At 39.6% G+C, this 26,356-nt stretch overlaps 3 protein-coding genes, 1 long non-coding RNA gene and 1 pseudogene across 4 annotated transcripts; 3 read left to right on the forward strand and 2 right to left on the reverse strand.

Annotated features, from left to right (window-relative positions):
* Positions 1–1,226, reverse strand: LOC133724694 (auxin-induced protein 15A-like). Its single transcript, XM_062151512.1, has one exon. The coding sequence runs from the start codon at positions 655–657 to the stop codon at positions 358–360; it is 300 nt and encodes a 99-aa protein (XP_062007496.1). The 5' UTR covers positions 658–1,226; the 3' UTR covers positions 1–357.
* A 1,830-nt stretch (positions 1,227–3,056) lies between these two features.
* On the forward strand, positions 3,057–4,323 carry LOC133724698 (uncharacterized). The gene is made up of 2 exons (XR_009853918.1): positions 3,057–3,841; positions 3,943–4,323. It is a non-coding gene; the product is annotated as an uncharacterized LOC133724698 (long non-coding RNA).
* Positions 4,324–11,872: 7,549 nt separating this feature from the next.
* LOC133726404 (NAC domain-containing protein 2-like) lies at positions 11,873–13,181 on the forward strand. The gene is made up of 2 exons (XM_062153951.1): positions 11,873–12,877; positions 13,026–13,181. Exons 1-2 carry the CDS (start codon positions 11,873–11,875, stop codon positions 13,179–13,181), a joined length of 1,161 nt encoding a protein of 386 aa, XP_062009935.1.
* A 1,719-nt stretch (positions 13,182–14,900) lies between these two features.
* LOC133735627 (disease resistance protein RPM1-like) lies at positions 14,901–18,190 on the forward strand (annotated as a pseudogene).
* A 718-nt stretch (positions 18,191–18,908) lies between these two features.
* LOC133726414 (pentatricopeptide repeat-containing protein At1g63330-like) lies at positions 18,909–26,074 on the reverse strand. The gene is made up of 2 exons (XM_062153963.1): positions 25,795–26,074; positions 18,909–19,210 (listed from the first exon to the last, which is right to left on the reverse strand). The coding sequence occupies exons 1-2, from the start codon at positions 26,072–26,074 to the stop codon at positions 18,909–18,911; spliced, it is 582 nt and encodes a 193-aa protein (XP_062009947.1).
* Between the last annotated feature and the right edge of the window lie 282 nt (positions 26,075–26,356).

Consider the following 26,356-nt stretch of genomic DNA (forward strand, 5'->3'; position numbering starts at 1 on the left):
TTGATGAGGATTGGACTGTATTATATATTCCCAGGATGTGATCCTCGGAGAAGTTTTAAATGGGACTAAGACAAAATTTCACTATCTTTGCACTCAAAAATGGAGTTGTGATATTCGGACGAATTGTTTTTGAGAATTCATATGGCGTTGCCGTTGGTCTGCTTCATAAATTTTGTTTCTTTCAGCTCTGTAGCAGCTTCAGAGTTAGAAATCCTTCCCTTCAGTAAAGAGGTGAGTCAATTCAGTTGACGACCCATCATAGTCTTGTCTCTTCTTCATCTTGACTCAGCAGCATGTTCTGAAACTCTGATGCCTTTTGAATTTGAAGTTGGATCCCATTTTCATTTCATCTTTCAGTCACACACTTAAGCGGGAAGTGAGATCAAGGAAGATGTCTTCACTGCAGGGGATTGTGATACCGCCCATGGGATGATCATATCCAAATTCTTCTTCAGCTTGACTCAGCAAAACCATAAATGAAGGTTGGTTCAAGTATGATATTGGAATCAAAAATCGCTTCTTCTGGCTCTCTCCAACATAGACCGCAAAGTAGCCTTTTGGGATATCTAAGGTCTTTGAAGCTGTCTTGTTCGCATTAGATGAAGATCGGGCAAGACTTCTCTTGGAGCTAACAATTACAGGTAGCCGGAAACCCATGGCTTCTATATTCCCAAGTGTATAAACAATAAAAAGAGTTGAAAGGATCTGGGAAAGATAGGAAGCTTTGATGTTTAATGAAGGAGAAGAGTTGAGTTACTGATCCTGAAGTCATATGTCTATATATAAATGATGAAAGGGTGTGTGGAAGATCTCTGCTATATGAAATGAGTGGTTAGCATTGGCACCAATGAGGGACACTAGCTTGTTTCAAATCAAGAAATCACATGGGTTTGTCCTGCCGTTCATGTAACTCATCCCCAGCATATGCATAAGCTTGCTGTTCCTTTTTAAAAACATCTTTCCCTACCTCCTTGAGTTGACAGACAATACAGGTGCCACCAGAAGTGAGGTATCTGTCTAATAAAACATATTAGATAAAGACTCATAAGAGCCATGATTCAGACTTGCACTTCTACCTAGCACTGGTGAATAATGTTTCTTTACAGACAAGAATTTGTTGGCTCACCAAGCGAGCCTAGCATGTGGTTTTGCTGGTTCATGCTGAGGAAGTTTCTCATTTGTAGTCAATCAAGAAAAGTCAATTGATGGTCGACCATGACAAGAAAACAGCACAGGTAATGATTTAGATATTTGAAGAGCAGTTCAAGCTATTCACTGTACGTAATACCAGTGATGAGAAATTATGCATTCATGAATCATGGAATTTGTAGTGTCATTGCCCTGCTAGTACTTAATTTTCAAGGGAAGATTATAACTCTTTTCATGCACTCCAGAATTCAGTTTTCTATCCTTTTTACAGCAAGAAATCTTTCTATTGCATTTATCTACTATTTCTCATCGCCAATCCCCCCCCCCCCCCCCGGCCCGTAGATCTTTGAGGTAGTTGTCTACAGTTTCAGTTGACCTGCCACTCTTTACACCTGAGAAACAAGATACCATTGTCTACTATTTGTTTTCTCTCGTTCTTTTCTTCATGGAAGTGGCATCTGAGTTTTTTTTGTTTTTCAGTTTCTATATTTTTTGATATTATGCTCTTATTGAAATGGTTTTGAAACCGGTTTACTCACACAAGTGCAAAATATATGCAACAATTTTGGCTCTGTTATTTTGCGGATGGTTTTGGATCCAAGATCCACTTCCTGACAGCTAAACCACAGAGATAATAGGAATAAATAGAAGTAGATAAAATGCAATTGAAAGATTTCTTGCTGTAAAATGCAACAAGTGAAAAATATATGCAACAATTTTGGCTCTGTCATTTGATCCTCTACTTTCTATTTATTCCTATTATCTCTGTGGTTCAGCTGTTCCTTAATGCCTTATTCACTGCCTCTACCTTTCATGTTGCAGATTCATCATGATTATACATGGATGTTCCTTTGAAAATATAATTACTCAAGTGATTGTTGTCCTTGATTTTCATATTCTTTGCAAACTATGAATTTATGGAGTGCTGCACCTCCGACTTTGGTCAGGTACTTTAGAAAGTTTACAGACTTGCTATTGTTATTCTTGCGTTTCCCCTTAGCAAGAAATCATTTTTATTTACTTATTTATTTATTTATTTATTTATTATTATTTTATTAGAAAGTCCTCTTTACTTGTATGCAGTTTAAATGATGGAGCTGGTCTTAGCTGAGTTAGGAATGGCAAGGTGTAGTGAGAAACTTCAATGAAATCATCAGTTCTATTTGCCAGAAGTATAGCCATGTCATATTACCATATAAGTAGGTAAACTAGGTATCCATTTAACCATCACAGTCACATGTTTGGTTTTTGATGTTGCAGAGGTAATCAGGCCAGAAGGGGCTAGAAAATAATGAAAAAAATAAATAAATAAAGGAAGTTGATGAGGATTTGAAATGTATTCCCTAACTTTTCTTGATAGCAATAAAGAAGTTTACAAGGAATTGAAACACAGAATTTTAACTGTGAATACAAAATTGGATCCTTGATATAGAGAGCTCAGATGATGTCGCCACTTGTCCGCTTCACAAATTTTGTATCTTCCTGCTCAGCTCAATGGCAACTTCAGCATTGCTGAAGTTTTCTTTGAACAGGTGCGAGTCCATTCAGTTGGATGATCAAGCATAGACTCGTCTTTATCTTGATTCAGCAGCGAGTTTCGAAATGAGGAGGTTTTGGATCCAAGATCCACTTCCTTAGTCTTCCTTCACACACTTAAGCGGGAAGTGAGATCAAGGAAGGTGTCTTGACTACAAGGAATTGTGATACCGCCCATTGGATGATGGTATCCAAATTCTTCTTCAGCTTGACTCAGCAAATCCTGAAACAAAGGTTGGTTCAAATATGATAATGGAACCACAAATCGTTTCTTCTGGTTCTTTCCAACATAGACTGCAAAGCAGCCTTTCGGGATAGCTGATGTCTTTGTGCTAGCGATTCGTGGCAATTGGAAACCCATGGTTTCTAGATAAATGATTAAAAAAGGAAGAAAAGAATTCAAAGGACTTGGGAAGCAGAGAAAGCTTAATTTGATGCTTGCAAGGAGAGGAGTTGATTTTGCTAATAAACCCGATCATGTGTGTATATATAGATGAAGAAATGGTATGTGGAAAACCATCAGCTACATGAAATGATTGGTGAAGAGGAACTGAGATGGGATCCAAGTAGGAACACTAGCTTGTGAGAAACCACATGGGTTTGTCTTCCTACTCAAAAGCACATGTAAATAGTACCAACCTGTATACTTGGACACAAACAATGTTCCCTACATCCTTTATTTGATATATAGCAGACAAGAAGAGGACTACAACAGGTTTCAATCCATCTTAAAAACAATGTTGAAAGATGAGGCTGTGCTATGATAAGAGGCTGCAATCACCTGTTACATGCTATGATAAAGTTGATATGAATCAATTGTGAGCACCAGCTGTTTGATGCTTCGGGCGAAACCAATTCCCAGGGTGTGACGGGCGGTGTGTACAGGGCCCGGGTACATATTCACCGCGGCATGCTGATCCGCGATTACTAGCGATTCCAACTTCATGTTCCCGAGTTGCAGAGAACAATCCGAACTGAGGCAATCTTTCCGGATTCGCTCCGCCTGAGTTATTCTAATGTTATGCTCTCCGTATGCCTTAAATTCATTTCTCTCTCCTCAGCTAAGCTGCTTGAAAGATGTGTCAATCCAGTGAATAATCAATCATCTCCTCCTGACTCAGCAGTCCTCCTTACATGGTTCCGAATATGTCACAAGGTATACCAAGTACTTAAAAATGAGTATTCACAATGTAAAAAATTTTGGTCTTGAATGCTGCAGTAGCAATCAGGCTAACAACTTAAAATCTCTTTATGCAGATAAATTTTTCTGGGAAAGGATCGGCGTTATTAATTTTTGATGTCTGGACATCAAAAATGGTACTAGGCAGCTCATGGTTTAGTAAATAATGGCAAATGGTCTACTGGAAAATAAGAAAAGAAAGTTGATGAACCCTCTTGGTAAGGCTCTATGATGTCTGTGATTGGCTTCTAAATATCCCTAATGTGGCAATTGTTCCGTTCTTTTCTTAACTTCATAAAATTTAGTTGCTTGTATGGAAAATTGCCTTCTTATACCTAACTTTTTGTTTTGGATTAGCAAGTGTAGTTCTTTGGTACCCTGTAATGTATGGATACTTTTTATGTGGAAATTGAAACAGCAACAGTTTGAATTGGTGTTGACTTTGATTCCAAGTATCATGATAAGATGCTAACTGTTCTATATTTAGTTATTTACATTGTTTTTCTTGATATTTACATAATAAAGTGTTTTCCCCGCCTTTAGCTAGGAAGTCAATTAGCTACTTTGCTGCTCTTGCCGTCCAGTTTTGAGTTGTTGGGGGTAGTATAAACAATGAACTATAACTGGAGAAGTTGAAGGAAAATAAAGGACAGTGTTTATCGATACATATATCCCTTTAATCCTACAAACTGTTTTCACAATTACTGGAGAAGCTGAAGGAAAATAAAGGACAGCATTTATCGATACAAATAAAGTAGCCATTTACTCGAACAAATTGTTCCTTTCTTTCTCATTGTTTTAAAGCACTCACGACTCAGTCACATCACTAGAGTGTGCACTATGAGTGTGCTACATTATGAACATGCCACTCAGTTTGTGGTAGAAATAGGTGTCGCCTGAGTACATTATAGTGCAATTGTATACCATAGTTGGTCTGTCACGCAGATAAATGTCTCACTATCCTATTATTGCAACTGGCGAATGATGAATTTCGGTTTCACAAGGGCAGTATACAACCTTAGAAAGGATTCAGATTTGTTTTTCTCTTTTGGTTTACATATAACCTTTTTTTGTCATCTCTGGTAATAATATCCTGACACCTTATGCTGTCAAACTCTAATGGGATACAATTAGTGGTTCACTCATTTGGAAGAGGCCATTACTTCATGTAGCATTGCAAACGCAATGCTTAGGTTAGTGTTCTTCAGATTCCAGATGATCTTAGCAATCTCACAAAATTTTTATCATGTGTTGTATACCGAATATTGAAGTAGTTGGACCATGCAATTCTTACACTAGAATTGGAAATTAGATGCCTGCAATTCTGCATCATATCATTCTCATCTTCTACAGGAAAACTTAATTAATTGGCTATAGTGGATGCCTTGTCAACCAGAATTACAGATGTTTAGGTGCTTCACTATTGCCTTCTAGTACAATTGACATCTAATTTTTTTTTTCATTGAAAATTTACTTACCATCCATACTTAGTCAAGAATGAGAATGAAAAAGAACTTGAAGAAAGTAGAGCGAGCAAACCTTGCTGAAAAACAACTATGATCGAAAACAATTATTATTCAAAACTTACTAGGTGTCAAGGTGTTAAGCTTTGAATAATGTATGTTAAAAATGTCATCTTGAGATTGGTTAACATCTGCTAACTTCTTGCGGTGACATCAAGAGCAACAAAACAGTTCCTCTAATCTTTGAATCATACTTGTGGAAATGCAAGTTTGTAATCATCAACATCAGTTATTATTTTATTTTTTTGGTTCAATAGGGGAAAAAATCCCAGAACAAAGAGGAAAAAGAAAAAAGTAACCAGGGTGGTTATTGCTAATCCCCCCTTGCCAGGCCTGGCAACACCTAATGTCACACCCCGAATTTTGAATAGTAAATTCAAATCCGAAACATGAATTAAACAAGTTAATCAAATAACGTTCTGAATTTTTTTCTCAGAAATAAACACACCTCACATCACTCAATAATACATAAACCAAATCCTCAAGAGTTTATTATTACAGCACACTCTCTCCAAATTTAAATGTAAGCTCAAATGAGCATAACAACCTCACAATAATGCTGAAACTCAAATACCACTACTCTAAGCAGCCCGATCACCTTCCCGATTCTTCTGACCTGTAGGATTACCCGCTACACCGCTTGAATAGTGTACCGGGAATTGCAACAACACAAAACCCGGTAAGCTTTTTGCAAAGCTCGTATGAGTAAATGAAAGGATTGCACGATTTATAGTAATCAAATCAACTCAAGCATTTTCTTTTTGCATAATAATTGAAGTGTACAACGTCACTTCAAGCATCAATCAACTCACATCTCACAATGACCACTACAACACAACTACACGTTCTCTCTCCAATATACAAAGATATACTCATGGGCATACGATTCTTATTTTAATCCCCCATGCAGTATATTATACTCTAAGGCATACGATAACTCACATTATCCCCCTAGCAGTATAGTGTACTCAAGGGCATACAATAACTCAAGGTTATTCCCCAAGCAGTACAAAGGCAGACAGACTAGAGCTCTAACTGAATCGTAATGTGTCACCTGGGCCAAGGTTCACGCTTACGAATAACTGCTTTCCTCAATTCACTCGACTCCTCATTTAATTCATCTCAACGACTCAACTATCGCACTTTACTCAATTACTCTTTATCATAATCAACTCAACATATAAGATAAGCCTCAATTCACTCGACTCCTCATTTAATTCATCTCAACGACTCAACTATCGCATTTTACTCAATTACTCTTTATCATAATCAACTCAACCTATAAGATAAACCTCAATTCACTCGGCTCCTCATTTAATTCATCTCAACGACTCAACTATCGCACTTTACTCAATTACTCTTTATCATAATCAACTCAACATATAAGATAAATTATATCTTCTAAAGAGTAATGCTCGAATAATAACTCATTTAACCATATCAATACTTCACTCAATGTCACACCATCCAATATTTATTCCTCGTAAATATTTATATACAAAATCATTCCCTCAGGAATGATTACTAATACTCACTATAATTCACATGCATTAAAATCAAGAAATTCATTTTTATAGTTTAAATACATTTTACTTACCTATGGACCGTAGTTGAGCAAGTCCATATAATTTAAAACAAATATTTATTTTCATAAAACAATTTCCACAATTTCACAATTAAATTAAATCACCGAATTTCGGTTCGTAAATGAACCATGTGCGATTTACTCACCTCGATATTCCTGCTGCGTCTTCTTAGCAGCTCAAAATACGATTCACAATCGTCCACCAACTCAAACCGTCAGTCACCTAATCAGTTACGATCTTAACTTAGCAAATCATTCATAAACCACACAAATACTACAATCCAACGGTCGGATTCTAAATTAATGATGATCCAACGGTTGGATCGTAATTAAACGAGGATCCAACGGTCGGATCGAAATTAAACGATGATCCAACGGTCGGATCGTAATTAAACGATGATCCAACGATCGGATCCTCACAGATCGCCCTTAGGATCATCCTCCCAAATTATCATGAAGATCCAACTGTCAGATCTTCCTGAATCGTCCTTACAAACATCTCCACAAAATTTTATGAAAATCCGACGGTCGGATTCTCACGAATCGCATTCCAAATCACTATTTCACAATTATACGAAGATCCAACGGTCGGATCTTTGCCCGTGACCTCACAAAGTCATCGGGCCAGTCTTACGATCAACATATTAAAATTTGAAGTAAAACCGATGGTCTGATCTTCGCAGATCTTAAACCGAATAAAAAAGTAAAAATGTTAAATAGTAACGTCAAAACGTAAATCCACTATTTATCCACTTTTTCTAAAATAACCATCGTCCAGATAATATAAACTCAAAAAAAGGTCCGACGCGCCGCCACAAGCGGAGGTCAGACGGTGGCCAACGCGGCGGTCAACGACGGTCAATCACCTCAGATGCAAAAGTAGTCAACTACAAACTTCTTCATTTTAACATGCTGATCATGTTTCATAACTAGCTCAAGATCAGAAAATAACGGGAAGAGGTCGAAAAGTACCAAAATAGTCACGGTGGCCGGAAAATTTCCGGAATCCGGCGAGCTTGAGTTCGACTTAAAAAATTACACCAATGGCTTCGATTCCTTCTGTAGATTTTTTCAGAAACTCAAGCCTATCCCCTCAATTCAATAATCACAAGAAATGGTGGTCTGTAGCTCGAGATATCCAGGTCGATACCTCGGTTTCGATTTTGATCGGGTCTGGCTTCCAGCAGCCACCACGCGCAGCGCGGCAGTGAAAGGGCACTTCTGGAAGATTCTGGAGGTTGAGGCGAACTCGAGGATGAATTTTGGTGAGGATTGATGGCCGGTAGCTTGAGATATCAAGCTTGGAACCAAAACGAGCTCAAACTGGCCTCGTGTTCCACCGCCGTGTACGGCTCAAGAGCCTGCAAAAGGCTACCACCGTCAGCTGGGCAAGGAAGAGGTGAAGGCGTGGGACGTGGTCTGGGGTCAATTGATGTCCTGTGGAGCGAGAACCAGCTTGGAGAAGGAATGCTCTGTTTTGGTTGCTGGTTTCGGCAGAGAGAGAGAGATTGAGAGAGAGAGAAACTGTTTCTGGCTTTTCCTACACCCTCCACCAAAACTCATACAAGTAAAACAGAACATAGTGCCTCACTTTGCTGCTCAAAACATGGAACCTGTCTCACCCTTTTTTTTTATTAAAAGAATTTCCACTACAAGGTGCCAAAATGAAGGAAAACAGGATATTACACCTAAATTGTTATCCAGAATAGTTTCAATCACCAGAGTCAGAGGGGTACTACAAGTACATACACCCACAGCGTCACACACACTTTCCTGAGCGAGAAAATCAGCCACCACATTTCCCTCTCTATGAATGTGCCTGAGCAGCAGTGTAGCAAACTGTTCCATCGACTGCTTACAGTTAAGGAGCAAGGTACCTAGAGGATGCAGCTTGACATCTTCATTTTGCAAAATGTAATCAATTTTGCAGAGTCAGACTCCACCTCAAGATGTTGGATTGTACGTTGGATATGCAGACTTAGAGCAAGTTGTAAAGGCCCCAAGCTTCAGCCTGTATAACTTCCCTAGCTAGTACCAACATTGGCCATAAAACCATTAGTCCACTCTCCTGTTTCATCTCTAATGATGCCTCCTGCACCAATTAAACCAGCAAGACTTACAGCCATCAACATTCAGCTTAAACCTTTCCCACCCCAGGCTTACTCCAACATTTCAATTTAATCGGCAAACTCTTTTGCACTACAGGTTTACAATTTTAGTTCCACCATTCAGTTGCATAATTCATAATGACTTCAGAAAATATTATGAGGAACATGAAAAGTAGGGTCAAAGATCCTCTTGCACCTTCATGTCCAAATAACCAGCGGCACAAGACAAAGAAAGTATTCCACTGCATATTTCTAAAAAGCACCTATGTTGCTTCAAATTAGCAATAATCCACTCCTTCTAACCCAGGGAAAAAGTATTCTGCATTGTAATAGGGATGGTAACAGCATGCCAGACTTGTTGAGCATTTCTACAATAACAGCAGCGTCCTAACTTTTCCATGTGCTAAAGACAAAGACTACAGTTAGTAGAGTTTGCAATATGTATCCTTAACCTGTGAGCATTAAAACAATAATCCAAAGAAATGTCTTCAGTTTAGGAGCTGGTATTGCAAAGGACCGTATTTCCTGCCATCTAAAGTCACAATGATTTTGGCCTTGATATAATTACCAGAAGATGTACTTCCCCGTATGAGTTTGTCATTAGAATGATCCAAGGAATCAGTTGTGCATGTAATATGACTTATAACCTGGCGAGGAAGATAATTTCTTAAAAGATCAACATTCCATTAATCCATTTACCGTACCATTTTGCTGAAAATCCTGAACAGAAGCACTGTCATTACTCATTAACATATATACTTCGCATCTATAGCAAATTGTCTCAGAGCTCCAAGGTCAGAACATTTATCATTCCAAAAATTTACTAGAGCACCATTCCAAATTCTCTGTTGCGAACCCTGTCTTAACAGTTCAGCCCCAAACACCACCCCAGAGGCTAGGCCCAGAGCATGTACTGGAGCACTTTTTTTTCTTTTTTCTTTTTTAATTAGAAGATAATAAAGAAGTTTAAAGTAATTGGAGATGCTTTGAATGTGATTAATCCATTGGATTATGAAGGTTTGGATCTTAGTGCAGTCAGGGTTGAAGTTAGAAAGTTGGAGGGAGACTAGTGGTAGTGTCTTGGAAGCATGTTCGGAAGAAAAAGAACCAGATTAATGCTCATGCCTTAGCTGGGAGAGCTTTAAGCTTAGTCAATCGATGTATTGCCAAGAGCTTGGTCCATCTTGGCTAATTATGTGATGTAAACTTTGATGCAAGAGCTTGAAGGGGCAGCGCTCTTATTATGAGTGTTATTACCTCAAAGCTAGTATTAATGAAGTCCATATTTAATCAAAAAAATAGTTATAATATAAAGAAGTATCATATATGAACATATCTCTATATATAAAAGTATAAATTCTGCCCCATAAACCTTGATCTTTCTGCATTAATCTCCAGCTTCTGTTGGCAAGCATGGGTTGGTTCATACTTGCCGTTTGTTAACCCCTAAACCCCCCATACTTCTAGGTCTAGAGACAGCCTCCCAGCTAATAAGGTGGAGATCGACTCAACATCAGTTCTCTTGACGATATATGAAGATTAAATTATTCATTTCTAACATTCCTCAAGTTGATTTTTTTTTATTTTTTTTATTTTTTTTTTTGAGAAAAGGAAATTTCATTGAACTAGTGATAGAAATCGCTGAAGATAAAATTATTCATTTCTAACATTCCTCAAGTTGGTAGTCATTGCCATATGTCTTTTATTTCTGTCCAAAACTCAATATAATTCTAACCAGAACAATATAAATATAAGAGAGCTCATGAACTTCTTTTGCTTGAATTCCCAAAAGAAACGTACAGCATGCAACAAGAAGAAAATTGTTATGCACAACTTGATTCCATCATAACTCAGAAACTACAATAGTCAAAGCTATTGTACTCAGAACTTTAACAGATGACAAAAGACTGATAATAAATCTTGGTTTTAAGATGTTTCCGCTACTGAATACTTCTGCACTCCACAAAATACTGTGAGACTGAAAATCGTATAGTCCTATATATATTTTCTGTGGGATTATATATTACATGTGCCCCTTAGTGCCTTCGCCCTTGATTACAAAGTCCTTTCCATCCAAAATCATCAAAACTTCACAATTCTCCACAATGAGTTTAACAGTCCGTTAGAGAGATCTTGTAAGGTATAATATTGGTAGGAATGTTCATGAGCTTAATCCAAGGTTCATCGATCCCATATTTATTCATTACCCATATCGTTATTGGCATAGATTTGATTGTACTGACAATTTTGATAGTTCCAATTCCGACTAACTAATCATTACTCAAGTACAAAATATGGCATAATTTCTCAAATTTTTCCTCTGCCAAATCAAAAGAAACGATTCTAGTTGAGATGTACCATTGGCTATCAAATCAAGAAAAGAAAGAAACGTGCAGCAAGAGTTCGCATGCACGGAAAGAAAAATAGAAACCGTCTATGATTTGGAAATCCAATTGCTCCACGTAATATATGAAGGAAACCCTACTTTCAAGGAGGTTCCTTAGCCTCCAAGTCATCAGTTTCTATAAATTGGACCATCTGAATTATGAAACCTTCTCATATTTTCTAAGTAGATCTGAAGCCCTAGTCATTGCTTTCTATAAATTGATCCATCGAAACCCTAGCTACTCGCATCTTCTTTGAAGCAAAACTCATCTAAAGCCCTAGCCATAACTTTCTATAAACTAACTCATCAATACCCTAACCAGAAACAATTCTATCCATCAAAACCTAGCTATTCGTCTTCTTTCCATAAACAATTCTTTCCAAAAGCAAGAAAAGCAAGAGAAACATGCAGCAAGAGTTTCTAATGGAGGAGAGCAGAGGCAATCAACTTCCTGGCCAGAGGTTCTGCCCCATGGACGATGAACTAGTTCTCTTTTACCTCAAGCCGATGTTGAGCGGACAGAACGTGCCCGGCAGAAACCGCGTGGTGTTCGACTGCGACCTCTACGGTCAGCAAGAACCTTGGGAGATATGGGAGACCTTCAAGGCCAGAAGACCACACGACTTGAGGCTCAATAAGGACATTTACTTCTTCACCCAACACAAGAAGATGAGTTCCACAGACAAGCGCATACGCCGGAATGTTGGAAGTGGCACCTGGAAGGGGGACGACTCCGGCAAGCCAGTACGATATGTTGATTCTGGTTGTGTTGTTGGCTTAAAGAAAAGATATACTTACAAGAATGAAGACTCGGTGCACAACGGCTGTTGGATCTTGTACGAGTTCTACCTTGATCGATCACTCAGAGACAAGAAACAAAAGGTGAAAGACTGTGTTCTTTGTCGACTACGAAAGAATGATGAACCCAAAACCAAGATTGAAAAGAAGAGAAAGCAACGTGAAGAGGAACAGTTTCTTGAAAACAATTATGCCTGTGATGATGGAGAAAACTCGAATAGGGAGCAAGAAGTGTTGCTTGAGCCGCAAGCGAAGCGACAACGAACCGTGCCATCCATTGATAATGCACCACCAACAATGCCATCAGAAGATGATGCTGCATTTGCAGCTGAACTAGAAGAGTCATTGGAATGCTCTGAAGATGATAATGCACCCTCATCAGAAGCTGAAGCAGTTGGCCTTCAAGGTGAGGAGAATGGTGGACTCCAAAAATTAGCATCCGAGGGGCAATCATCAGGGCCTTCATTTGTAGACTATTATGGAATATTTAATCCGCTGCTGGAGGAAGATTTTCTCTGGGAGGAAATGGTAGAAGAAATGGGTACGGTAGAGAAGGAAGAACCAGTTCTTAATTGTGTAAGTAGTAATATAGATGTGGCTGAAGATAACGCGGTAAACAGCACCCTTCTTTATGCTCCCACATCATCCATGTCTGTGGCCTCTGATGGTTGCACTGATATGCCATATTTGTCGGAAAATTGTTGCATTGATCCATCTGGAAGCAATTAATAATGTTTGTGGTGGATCGATTGGCTTGCAGGATGCTGCGTACTGGCTTGAGTCTTTGGTAGAGGTCCCAACTGATGAGCAACAGAAGACAGCTGATGAAGATTGTTCAGATTGGTTGGAGTCAATGATCAATTTTAGTCCTGAGGAGAACAACTTCCTTTGGAGTGAAATGCAATGGTGTTCGTAGCTGGTATTGGCATGAAAAGCTCGCTGTACGTTAAGATTAATTGACAACAATGTCAGTCAATTTTGTTTTAATTTTTTGTGTATATCAACGTGTGGTACTCTTTTCTTTGTCCGGCATTTTGTCCCAATTGGGTTTTACCCGGAAAAGGTTTTAACGAGGCCACATATATTTTATGTTCTCTCACTTTTGTAAGAAAGTCTTAAATTAATAAAATCTTCAGACTTTCATGAAATATGAATAAAGAGTCTACATTTCATATTCAACTAAATGGATAAAACCTTGATTAGACTCCAAATCATATTACTTGCAATTGGTTAAATTTGTGAACGGTGCAATATTATTTTCGAGGAAATGTTTTGTTCGATCCCTTGATGTGACCGCAAGAAGTTAGCAGATGGCATGGTAACTAATCTCAAGATTTATGCAGCTAGCCTTAAAAAGATTATTCAAAACTTACATCACCTTGTATTTGTATTAGACTACTTTTGATGAAGGACTACCAACTTCTAACCCCTCAACTATTAAAGGAAACAAAAAAAAGAATCTGATACACGCGTATGTCACTGTAACCTTGCTGCACTGAACCTTTTGAATACTTTTGTTTTGGGTAAAAGGAAGATAGATAATCTGATATGTTTTGTCATTTAATAACTGTAATGTATTCATTGATCGGCCCCAAAAGTAAACTGTAATGCACAAATGATTGACTTTAGTGTATGTATGTTTGTACTTCTGGCACATAATCCCTCTTGTTTACATCTCAGGTGAGTATGTCAAGAAAACTAGTACTTCTCCTCATTCTGGTTATTGTACCTTGTTGCTTGTAAAGAACTGATAGAAGTTATTAAACTGCCACAAACGATATCTTTATTTATTCCTTAATTGATTGGGTGCCAACATTTTCCTATATAAGTATCGTAAAACAACTTGGTAATTTTTCAGAGTTGATTTTTACTTCTTAATTAGTGAGTGTTTGACAATGTTGAGGTTAAAATACCCACCTAGCTATATTAGTCCAGAGGGTATATCTTTCATGCTAGCTTGGATGTTTTATTAACAGGTGCAGTAGACGAAGCAACTCATATTACCTATCTAGCTAGTAAGAGTTTGACTTTTGAAACATATTCTACTGAAAAAAGAAATCAATTCATTATTTATATATGTTTCCAGACAAGATGTAAAAATACTTATTTATATACGTACAATTTGCATTCACTTTCATGAGGCTTTCCAGGGAAGGCTAATTGTGTGTTTTGACTTGGACTTTAGAGTTTCTAATATACAAAGAGGCAGTTAGTCAAGTGAAATTATCCCAGCAATTGGTTACCTTTTGTATTCATTTGGAAACAAGTTGTCAAGTGAATCCAAATATTGTAAATACAAATATGTGTTGATCAACTTGTTCCGAGTCATCATTTATTTAGGTGATGAGATGAGAGAGATCACTTTCATCTTACATCTTTTGTGTTGATCAAATCAACCCTTAAATTAATTTCATTGCGTAAGATTTAGATATTACATGTTGTCTGAAGCATCGCAGTCATGCTATTCTTTATAGGCAATTGCAGAGAGGAAATGATCTGGTGGATGAGTTGATCACCAAGGGAAAGACCGTGAACCTTACAAGGTCCACAAAACTGGACTTATGAAAATTGTTTAATTTTGTGGGAAGATTCCTTCACATCATCTAACTGCATGGAGCAATGATTCAGAAATTTCTACAATCTCACTGCTTTGCATGCATAAGGACATGAAAAGTCAATTGCTGTTACTTCTTCCACTTAATTGGTTACATACACAGAAAGGTATCTGCAATTGTTCTTGTATATTTTGTGAGTTTCAATTCGCCTATATAATCAGACTTTTTGAACTCAAAAGTATCAGTTGAAGGAGAAAGGGAAATCAAAGAGAGTAAAGATCGATACAAAATATAATGGCGGAGAGTGCAGTAAAGTTTCTACTTGACAAGCTTGCACCTCTTTTCGAAAATGAGTTGCAACTTTTGAGGGGGGTTAGGGAAGAAATTTTGCATCTAAGAGGAACTGGAGCGCATGATGGCTTTCCTGAGGGTTGCTGATGCATATGAAGAGAGTGATGCGGAGCTCAAAGTATGGGTTAAACAACTAAGAGACATTGCTCACGAAAGTGAAGATGTTCTTGATGAATTTACCCTTCTGCAAGCACATGATCATGGGGAGGGATTATATGGTTCAATCCATAAGCTTTCTTGCTGCATCAAGAATACAAAAGCTCGATATCGAATTGCTTCGGAGTTACAAGCCATAAACTCCAGGATCAAAAAAATCTCTGAGGTTCATAAGCGACTCCGCCACAAATTCAATATGGCTGAACAAGGCTCAAGCTCCAAAAGTGCAGGTTACCTGTTGGAGGACCATCGAGGTGATGCTTTACTTCTAGAGAAAATTGATATAGTGGGCATAGACGAGCCTATTAAGCAGATGGTTGGGAGGCTGGTCAATGGTGGTTGTGGACGTGAGGTAGTTTCTGTGGCAGGAATGGGAGGAATGGGGAAAACTACCCTGGCGAAGCAAGTCTATGATGCAGCAGAAGTGAAGAAACATTTCAAATTACGTGCTTGGATCACTTTTACTCAGTCTTTCAGGCTAGCGGAACTTCTCAAAGACATCGTTCAACAGCTCCACCAAGCAATCCGAAGTCCAGTTCCACAAGAAATCAATAGCATGAATACCAACCAGCTGAAAACAATAATTAAAGACTTCCTACAGAAGAGGAGGTATCTCATTGTCTTGGATGATGTGTGGCACTTATATGGATGGGATGCCTTGAAGTATGCACTGCCTAATTATATTTACGGCAGCAGAGTGATACTAACTACTCGAAACGCAGATATAGCCTCCACAACAAGCACGGAATCTGGAGGTGAAGTCTATACTTTGAAGCCCTTGCCCCTAGTGGAGTCATGGGAGCTCCTGTGCAAGAAGACATTCCAAGGGAATTCCTGCCCTCCTCATTTAGAGAAAATCTGTAACTATGTTCTGAGAAAGTGTGAGGGGCTACCCCTTGCTATTGTGGCAATTAGTGGAGTTCTGGCTGCTAAAGATAAGCGCAGAATTGATGAGTGGGAAATGGTTGGCCACAGTCTCGGGGCTGAAATTGAGGGTAATGACAAACTGCAGGACTTGAAGAAAGTACTTTCACTCAGTTTCAATGATTTACCATACTATCTAAAATCGTGCTTCTTGTCCCTGAGCATCTTTCCAGAGGACCATCTAATTAAGCATATGAGGCTTATTCGATTATGGATGCATGGTAGAGGGCTTCATTGAAGAAAAACAAGGAAAGACATTGGAAGAGGTTGCAGAGGATTACCTCAATGAACTATTGAATAGGAGCATGATTCAAGCAGCAGAGACAACAACTGATGGAAGGGTCACAAAATTTCGTATCCATGATCTCTTCCGCGAAATTATCACCTCCAGGACAAGAAGTCAGAACTTTGCCACAAAAGCCAAAGAGCAGAATGTAACATTGCCAGAAAAAATCCGTCGCCTGTCAATACATAACACACTGCAATATGTTCAGACAAACAGGTGTGCTTCTCAACTACGTTCTTTTTTTATGTTCACAGTTGCTGAGAAGCCATCACTACAAAGACTATTCCCAGCCGGCTTTGTGCTGTTTAATGTGTTAGATTTGCAAAGTACACCTTTAAATGTTTTCCCAGTTGAAGTTGTGAATCTTTACTTTTTAAAGTATCTGAGCTTGAGAGATACCAGGGTAAAAACCATTCCAAGATTTATAGGGAAGCTTCAGAACCTGGAAACTTTGGATCTTAAGCATTCTCAAGTTACAGTTGAAATTCTGAAACTCCAACATCTGCGCTATCTCTTGGTATATCATTATGAGTTTGTTCCTTACGAAGATTTTCACTCAACATATGGTTTTAAGGTCCTTGCAAAAATAGGAGCTTTGAAATCCCTTCAAAAGCTATGTTTCATTGAGGTGAACCAAGGTGGCAGCGCATTATTGAGAGAGCTGGGGAAACTAGTTCAGTTGAGAAGGTTAGGCATTGTTAAGATGAGGAAAAAAGATGGCAAGGCTCTTTCTTCATCCATTGAAAAGTTGTCCAAACTTTATGCATTGTCCATAACTTCAGTGGAAGAAGACGAGATCATTGATTTGTAGCACCTGCGTTCTCCTCCTCTATTGCTTCAGCATTTGTACTTGCGAGGCAGACTGGAAGCATTACCTCACTGGATACCTTCTCTCCATAGCCTCGTCAAGTTGTATTTGAAATGGAGCAGGTTAAGGGATGATCCACTTGCATTCCTTCAGTATTTGCCCAATCTAGTACATCTTGAGTTGTGTCAGGTTTTTGAAGGAGACACACTATGTTTTGGAGCCGGCGGATTTAAGAAGTTCAAGCATTTATGCCTCGATAAATCTGATGAACTTCGATGCATAGAGATGGAGGTGGGAACAATGCTTTGTATTGAAAATCTAATCATCCGGCGCTGTAAATCACTGGAGAAAGTCCCATCAGGCATTGAACATCTCATCAAACTAAAGTTGCTTAAGTTTTTTTATATGCCAGAAAAACTAATCAAGACTCTACTTCCACATGAGCATGGCAATGATTATTGGAAAGTTGCGCATGTCCCAGAAGTTTATGTCACCTACTTGAGAGAGTTTGGGTGGGAAGTATTCTCATTAGAGGGCTTGAGTGAGACACAGATCTCTTCTCAACCCAGTTCTGTCATGAAGAGCATTGGAACCGGTTGGAAGTAATAATTCATGAGCTTGACCTGAAAGTCATGATGTTAGTAATTATGTTTAATAGTGCAAGTAGTAATGTAATGTTTTATGAAAAGACCCTTGTAATTAATTTGACAGATCGATCTAGTTTGTACATTTTATACCCTGTAATTATTAGTGATGAAGGTTATTCATGTATGAAGCAGTGTTGGCAATTTGTGCTCGTCAGATAAAGTCAATGCCTTGTGCTCTCTGACTTGCACATTTCAAGTTTCTAGAGGTAAGAAGAGATATGAGGTTATACTCGAGAGGAGAGACTTCACTGTTACTTTTTTATTGGAAATAATACTTAGCAAATTAATTAGTCGTGAGTGCGTTTTTAAGACTTATATTATCAACCATGATATTTGGTTTTACTTTAGTTAATAATCGACTCTTGTCTGTATCTCCCAAGCCCTAGCAGCCAGAGAGGGATCTACGCATCGATCGAGTTGTCGTCCGACGGCGGACAACGGAAGCACTGGCTCTACCTCGTTGTTGTTGTGTTGTTGTCATACGGGTATTATTTTCTTTTTCTCTGGTCTTTAGGATCGATTGGCTTAGAGGAACAGCGGTGGTCGACATCAATATCTGGTTCAAAGCTCCTAGGAGGCAGGGGCGGTCATGGGTATCAATGCAAGATACGGTGACTGGCGGCGTGGACTAAGTCAGGTTCTGTGTTAGCGTGAGTCGTGGCTTAATGTTAGGAATGTTGAAGGATGTCGACATAGTGTGCCTCTACAAACTAGGGTTTAAGATTGTAATAGGAAAGTATTATAGGTATTCAATTGTATTCGGATTCTCTTACCTTTTGTATACCTTGTAACTCCCTATATAAGGGCTCCTATTATCAATAATAAACACACAATTCTATTCTCCTACAATACGTTATCAGCACGAGTTCTAACCCTAGCCGAAAAAAAAAAGAAAAAACCCTAAAAACCCTAAACATCAAAATCTGCCGCAGCCTCCCTGCCACAGCTTTCCTGCCGAGCCTGCAACCCTCCCCTGCAGCCTCGTGCTGCATCTTCCTGCAACCTGCTGCACACCACGCTGCTGCTCCCTGCACACCTGCTCATCAGTCCACGCACAAGCCCGCACGCACCTGCTAGCCCACCAGCCCCTGCTGCCGAACCTTGCTGCTGCCGCACCTTTTGCCGCGCAGCCCATCAGCCTCGCAGACCTGCAGCCGAGCAGCCCAGTAGCCCAGCAGCCGTAGCCAGCTTGCCTAGCCACACCGCTAGCTGCAGCCCCTGCAGCGAAAAAAAAAAAAACTCAGAAAACAGAGGGAAGAAGAAGAAGACGCAAAGAAAGAAAGAAGAAGAAGACCGAAGGAAAAGGAAGAAAAAAGAAAGAAAAAAAGAGGAAGAAAAGAAAAGGGGACCCGGCTGGCCCAAGAAAAAAAAGGGGAGAAAGAAAAGAAAAAAAGAGAGGAAGGCCCAAAGAACCACAGCCCAGAAAAAAAAAAAAAAAAAAAAAAAAACACGCCTGCTCCAACACGCGCGTGTCCTCAAGCCAAGAACAATCACGATGTCGAATGAACCTAGACTCGACTTTCCCATGCTTGACTCAACAGGCTTGGATTACCACAGTTGGGTAACCGATGTTGAGAATCATCTCACTTCCAAGGGAATATTACCCATAATCCAGGCACCTAACCCGGATCTTGTGTTCAACCGAACATCTACAAAGCATGCTCAAGCAATTATCTTGATGCGACGCCATATGAACAAGGCACTCAGATTGGAGTATATGTCGATCAAGGATGCAAGAGAGCTATGGGTAGCGCTAGAAGAGCGCTTTGGCAATGTCCAAGATTCCCTCCTCCCTGACTTGAAGGTTCAATGGAACAATCTGCGCTTTGCTGACTTCAAGTCTGTTGCTGAATATAATTCAGAGGCTCTTCGCTTACAATCCATGTTGAGATTCTGTGGACAACCTGTCACAGAGCAAGAGCTAATTGAGAAGACTCTCTCCACCTTCCCCGTTTCAGCCATTGTGGTATCAAAACAATACCATACTGAAGTCAATGCTTGACGGATCACGAGGTTTCATCAGCTTATCAATATCATATCTGTAGCTGAGAAACATGATAACATACTCGTGAGGAATTATAATTCAAGGCCTATTGGAACTAAGAGCGTTCATGAGGCGAATTATAATGCACCCAAAAGAGGGCGCAAGGAGCGGAACCCTAGGAATAAAGGACATGAGGGACGTATGGGTTCATATAACCGCCCTAATCAGGAAGGAAACCGCAAGTTTGGAGCGGATACACGTGGTGGCAATGCCACACGTGGGAGAGGGGGTCGTGGCAACCCTATCCGTGGTAATGGATCCATAGCTCGTGGTGGTGGCGCCATGGGTCGTGGTGGAGGCGCCAATCCTCCTAGGGAACACCCACAACGTGCACCTCAATTGAAGGGAGGCAACCACAATGATATGTGTCATCGATGTGGATCTAGTGAGCATTGGTTCAAGCAATGCAAGGCAAGCGAGCAACTAGCTTCAAGATACAGGGCATACAGGGACCTGAGGGAGCAAGAAGTGTACCTTGCAGAAGAAGAAGAAGAAAATGGTGGAGACGTTAATCTCACCATGGAGGACTTCAAAGCTGAAGATGAAGTGCACAAGGATGCTGCAAACTTTGATTAGAAATAGTCCTCTTTATTTTTCAAGAATCATGTAATAGTCAATAAATGACAATTTTATTAGCTCTTTCTTATGTGGTGTACCCAATAAAATATGATGTTAAGGAAAGTCATTGAGATAATTGGTACTTAAGCGAGCCTCGCTCCACCAACCTCTCTCTCCACTTTCCTGGTCATATTTGATTGGAGTTGCCAAACGAATAGAGTGACTACAATGTGTCTCAGTTTGATTTTCTTTATTTTGGATTAGACCTTTTTGGACCATTTGATGTAATCATTGGCTACATTTATTAATAAAGTATCGTATTATTCAATGTCATGGACATGTTTTTAATTTCGAACTTTATTATTTCTCAGTATGTTTCCTGGAGAGTTGGAATGCCTTGTTGATAGTGGCACCACACATACTATATTGCGACATAGGTAAACTATTTCTATGCATGACGCCTAGTCGATCTTCTATGACTATGATGGCTGAACCATCACAATTGATTCATGGTCGAGGACCAGCTCAATTTATGTTGCCAAATGGCACAAGTATTAATGTCACCGAAGCTCTATATGCTCCTAGGGCTGGAAGGACCCTATTAAGTTTTAAAGATATAAGAGCCAATGGTTTTCATGTGGAAACACATTGTGAGAATGGACAAGAGTTCCTTTGCATCACCTCTAATGACTACGGACATAAACGAGTATTGGAGAAACTTATGTGTCGCTCTAGTGGGTTGTATGCAACCACTATTCGAGTCATTGAATCCAACCATATCATGAGAGATGACTTATGGGATTCTGACACATATAGGCTTTGGCACGATCGTCTGGGACACCCAGGTCGTGATATGATGATTTGTATACTAAAGACTTCACATGGACATTCATTTTTCAAAACGAAAAGAAGTCAGAACAAAGATTCGGTCCAAGGTAGGGCCAGAACCGCCTACCCCCTACGGCCCAACAGTGGTATTGACACTACTAATGTCTCCTTGGTTCCTTTCTCTACTTCTAAAGTCAATTGTGACTTCGTGGCTCAACCAAATTCTTCCATGGTTGCTTCTAAAGCCCATCTTTCGTTTTGCAAAGCCTGCTCTTTAGCAAAATTAGGATCGAGACCATCCTATGCAAAGGACACTAAACAAAATATTCCATTCTTGCAACGAATCCAAGGTGATATTTGTGGACCTATCCAACCAACTTGAGGACCATTTAGATATTTTATGGTGTTGGTTGATGCATCGACACGTTGGTCACATGTCATGCTTTTGTCCACCAGAAATGCTGCATTTGCTAAACTCCTAGCACAAATCATTAAGTTAAGGGCTCACCACTCTGATCATCTCATTAAGTCAATTTGTCTTGACAATGCTGGAGAGTTTACATCAAAAACTTTTGATGACTATTGCATGTCCATTGGGATTGAGATTGAACACCATGTTCCTCACATTCACACCCAAAATGGTCTCGCAGAAGCCACCATTAAAAGACTTCATATGGTTGTTAGAGCATTGGTTATGCGCACCAATCTCCCTGTTTCTGCTTGGGACTATGTCATATTGCATGCAGCTATGCTTATTCGTCTGAGGCCTACTGCCACTCAACCCTTTTCTGCATCCCAGATGGTTACTGGGTATGAGCCTAATGTCTCACACTTACGCATATTTGGGTGTGCAGTTTATGTGCCAATTGAGCCGCCACAGCGCACCAAAATGGGTCCTCAAAGACGATTGGGTATTTATGTTGGATATGACTCTCCAACCATTATCCGCTATTTGGAACCCTTGACAGGCGATCAATTTACGGCAAGATTTGCGGATTGTCACTTTGATGAGACAGTCTTCCCGTCGTTAGGGGGAGATAAGAACAATAATGTTCAACAGGAACGACTGGAATTGTCGTGGTCTGTCCCCACTTTGTCTCATCTTGATCCCCGAACCGCACAGTCCGAAATTGAAGTGCGAAGAATTCTCGATCTTCAGAACGTAGCAGACTCTATGCCTGACGCGTTTTCTGATATCGCTAAAGTGACAAGATCACATATACCTGCTGTAAACGTGCCTGCAAGGATTGATGTCCCTAAAAATAGTGGACATGGCACCACCTCTAGGGGTATTGAGCATGGCACTGCCACCACTAATGGTGATGGCAACGTGGCTCAGGCCGGGCTCCCAGCAAGGAAACGTGGGAGGCCCAAAGGTTCGATAGATTCTCGCCCGAGAAAGAAAGCGAGTTTGGCACAAAGAGATCTATTAATCATCGACATAAATAACCCGTCTCATAAAGATATTCCGGATTATGGTTATGTCCAAGAGACATCATTAGGGGACGCTCCAATGTCAGAACCAATTCCAGATAATAGAGAGATCTCCATGAATTACACTAGTGTACATGAGACGTTGAGTCGAGACTCTATTATCCTTGATGACGTGTTTGCATATTCTATCGCTCAAGGAATTATAGAACATGATGAAAGCGTAATGAGAAAAATGAGGTTGTTAGATACAAAGCCCGCCTTGTGGCGCAAGGTTTCTCACAACGCCCTGGAATCGACTACGAGGAGACATACTCTCCCGTAATGGACGTTATAACGTTCCGCTACCTTGTCAGTTTGGTAGTTTCCGAAAAACTTAACATGCAGCTTATGGATGTGGTTACAGCATATCTCTATGGGGATCTAGATTCAGAGATATATATGAAGGTTCCAGATGGACTTCAATTACCCAAATCAAGTGGCTCTAAACCACAGAGCGCGTTTTCAATAAGATTGAGACGCTCACTATATGGGTTGAAACAATCCGGACAAATGTGGTATAACCGTCTAAGTGACTACTTGATTGGGAAGGGATATGTCAATGATGAAATATGCCCATGCGTGTTTATAAAGAGGAAACGTTCCGGATTTGCAATTATAGCAGTTTATGTCGATGACATGAACCTAATTGGAACTCTAGATGAGTTAAAGGAAACTGCTAAGTACTTGAAATCTGAATTTGAGATGAAAGATCTTCGGAAAACACGGTTTTGTCTCGGACTGGAAATCTAGCACCGTAGTGATGGGATTATAATCCACCAGTCAGCGTATACTCAAAAATTATTAAGGCGCTTTAATGAAGATAAAGCAAAGCCTGTGAGTACTCCCATGATCGGTCGTAGTCTTGAGCCTGAAAAAGATCTGTTTTGTCCAAGGGATGAGGACGAAAACTTATTAGAGGCTGAAGTGCCCTATCTAAGTGCAATAGGCACATTGTTGTACTTAGCTCAATGCACAAGACCGGACATCTCATTCGCAGTGAACTTGTTAGCTCGACATAGTTCTGCGCCAACACGCCGCCATTGGATTGGCATAAAGACAATCTTTCGATACCTGAGAGGTACGATTGATATGCGTTTGTTTTATCCCTATAGAGAGAAGAGAAATAACTGAAGTGTGAGATCGGACTCCACAAGGCAAAACACCACCTTTCGTGCTCCTCCTCCCCTCCATCAAAATAACAACGATGTCTTGATGGGTTTTGCTGATGCAGGGTATCTCTCTGACCCTCACAAAGGTCGCTCCCAAACGGGTTATGTCTTTACCATGGGAAGCACTGCGATATCTTAGAGGTCTACAAAGCAGACCCTTGTTGCTACTTCCTCAAATCATGCAGAGATTATTGCTCTACATGAAGCCGTGCGAGAATGCATATGGCTAAGGTCTGTAGTTAGACACATACGAGTAACTTGTGGTTTGAAGTCTACCACAGATGAACCTACATGCATTTATGAAGATAATGCAGCTTGTATTGAGCAAATGAAATTAGGTTTCATCAAGGGCGACAACACCAAGCATATATCGCTAAAGTTCTTTTACAATCAGCAACAACAGGCACTTCTAAATATTGAAGTGAACCAGATCCGATCAGAGGATAATGTAACAGACTTATTTACTAAGTCGTTACCTAAATCCACCTTCGAGAAACATGTGAAGAGCATCGAATTGAGAAAGTTATCCGAACTCCCATGATTGTAGCAATCAGGGGGGAGATATTGACATCAGGAGGAGGCATGATGTCTACATGTTCGATCTCAAAGAGTGAAGGACGTGTTGTACTCTTTTTGTCATTCGACCAGGGTTATTTTTGTCCCACAGGGTTTTTGTTACCTGGCAAGGTTTTTAACGAGGCAACAATCAAAGCGTCACCACCAAGTTTGAGCGGCACAAGGGGGAGTGTTGAAGGATGTCGACATAGTGTGCCTCTACAAACTAGGGTTTAAGATTGTAATAGGAAAGTATTATAGGTATTCAATTGTATTCAGATTCTCTTACCTTTTGTATACATTGTAACTCCCTATATAAGGGCTCCTATTATCAATAATAAACACACAATTCTATTATCCTACAACAAGGAATAGAATATATTGTAATTGTAATGCCCCAAACTGCACCTCATCAGCTTGAGCACGTCACAGTGCCGCGTGTCTCTAAGACATAAACTATGTTCAGTTTACATCCTAAAAACCCGCAAGGCATTTTAGTTAAATCACTTTTCGTAAATCGCGTAGCGGAAACGTCGAAATACTTTTTGAGGTGAAAACTTTGAGAAATTTTAAATACACCTCCCTAATCACTTAATACACATCTCTATTATTTTATATTTCAAATTAGATTTTGTAGGTCGGTTAAATGACCAAAACAGACATCTATGCATTAGAAAGAAATAAAAAATAGTCATATTTTCCTTATATAGAATAATTTATGTATAAAACAACAAGTTTCTATACATAACCTCCTAATTTAGTACAAGAATAAAGTTAGAAACTATCTAATTTAATTTTTTCTTAAATAAATTGTATTTAAATGATGTTAGAACATCTTTAGCAGACTCTTTATTTTAGCTCTTTAGCTATTTTGGAGAGCATGTTTAGCTTTTTATCTATTTTAACAGCTGCACCAGACTCCTAAGTGGCTCTCTATTATAACTTTTAGCTATCTCGCTCCTAAATATAGAGAGCGAGATGAGACTCTCTATAATTTAAAACATTCATTTTATGTAATTTATAAATACATTTAAACTCTTTAATCATCATTTAAAAAATAATATAAATTCAAAATTAGCTAAAATAGAGAGCATTGATACAGACGTATTTCTAAAGTGGCTAGCCAAAATGACTTTCTAGCTATTTTAGCTAAAATTTAACTAAAAAATGGCTACCTTCCATAAACAATCCATGAAACAACAAATTGTACGTTGACACCGTCGGCATTATACCCTTCTTCACCATCTCATCTCTATAACCGAAAGCCCTGTCCAGGTCACCCTTATTGCAATAACCATCAATAACAACACTCGGAAGCAGCCCAATTTCCAGCATTTTATCAAAAAGACCAGACGCTTCATCAAGCCTTCTCTCCTTACACATCCCACTAATAAGCAATCCATACGTGTAAGAATCCGGCTGAACTCCTCTCCCTTTCATAGCACCAAAAATCATCTGAGCCCCTCCAACTCTGCCTCTCAAACAAAACCCATGAATGATAGTATTATAAGTAACAACAGTAGGCTGGCTTAATCCCCAAAACGACACCGCTTTGCGCAATCGGGCACGAGCCAGCGAGTCGAAAACGTCTCAGATCGGAGCAATGCCGCTGCCGAGGCATTGGGTTTGGATTTCGAGGCGGGCAAAGTCGATGTGGGATGTGAATTGATGGACAAGGTGAGGGATTTGGTGGAGATTGAAGTGAGAAGTTTGGATGGAGTTGAGGAGAGAGTGGTG

The sequence above is a fragment of the Rosa rugosa genome, chromosome 1 (genome assembly GCF_958449725.1).
Source record: "Rosa rugosa chromosome 1, drRosRugo1.1, whole genome shotgun sequence".
In the NCBI taxonomy this organism is placed as follows: domain Eukaryota; kingdom Viridiplantae; phylum Streptophyta; class Magnoliopsida; order Rosales; family Rosaceae; genus Rosa; species Rosa rugosa.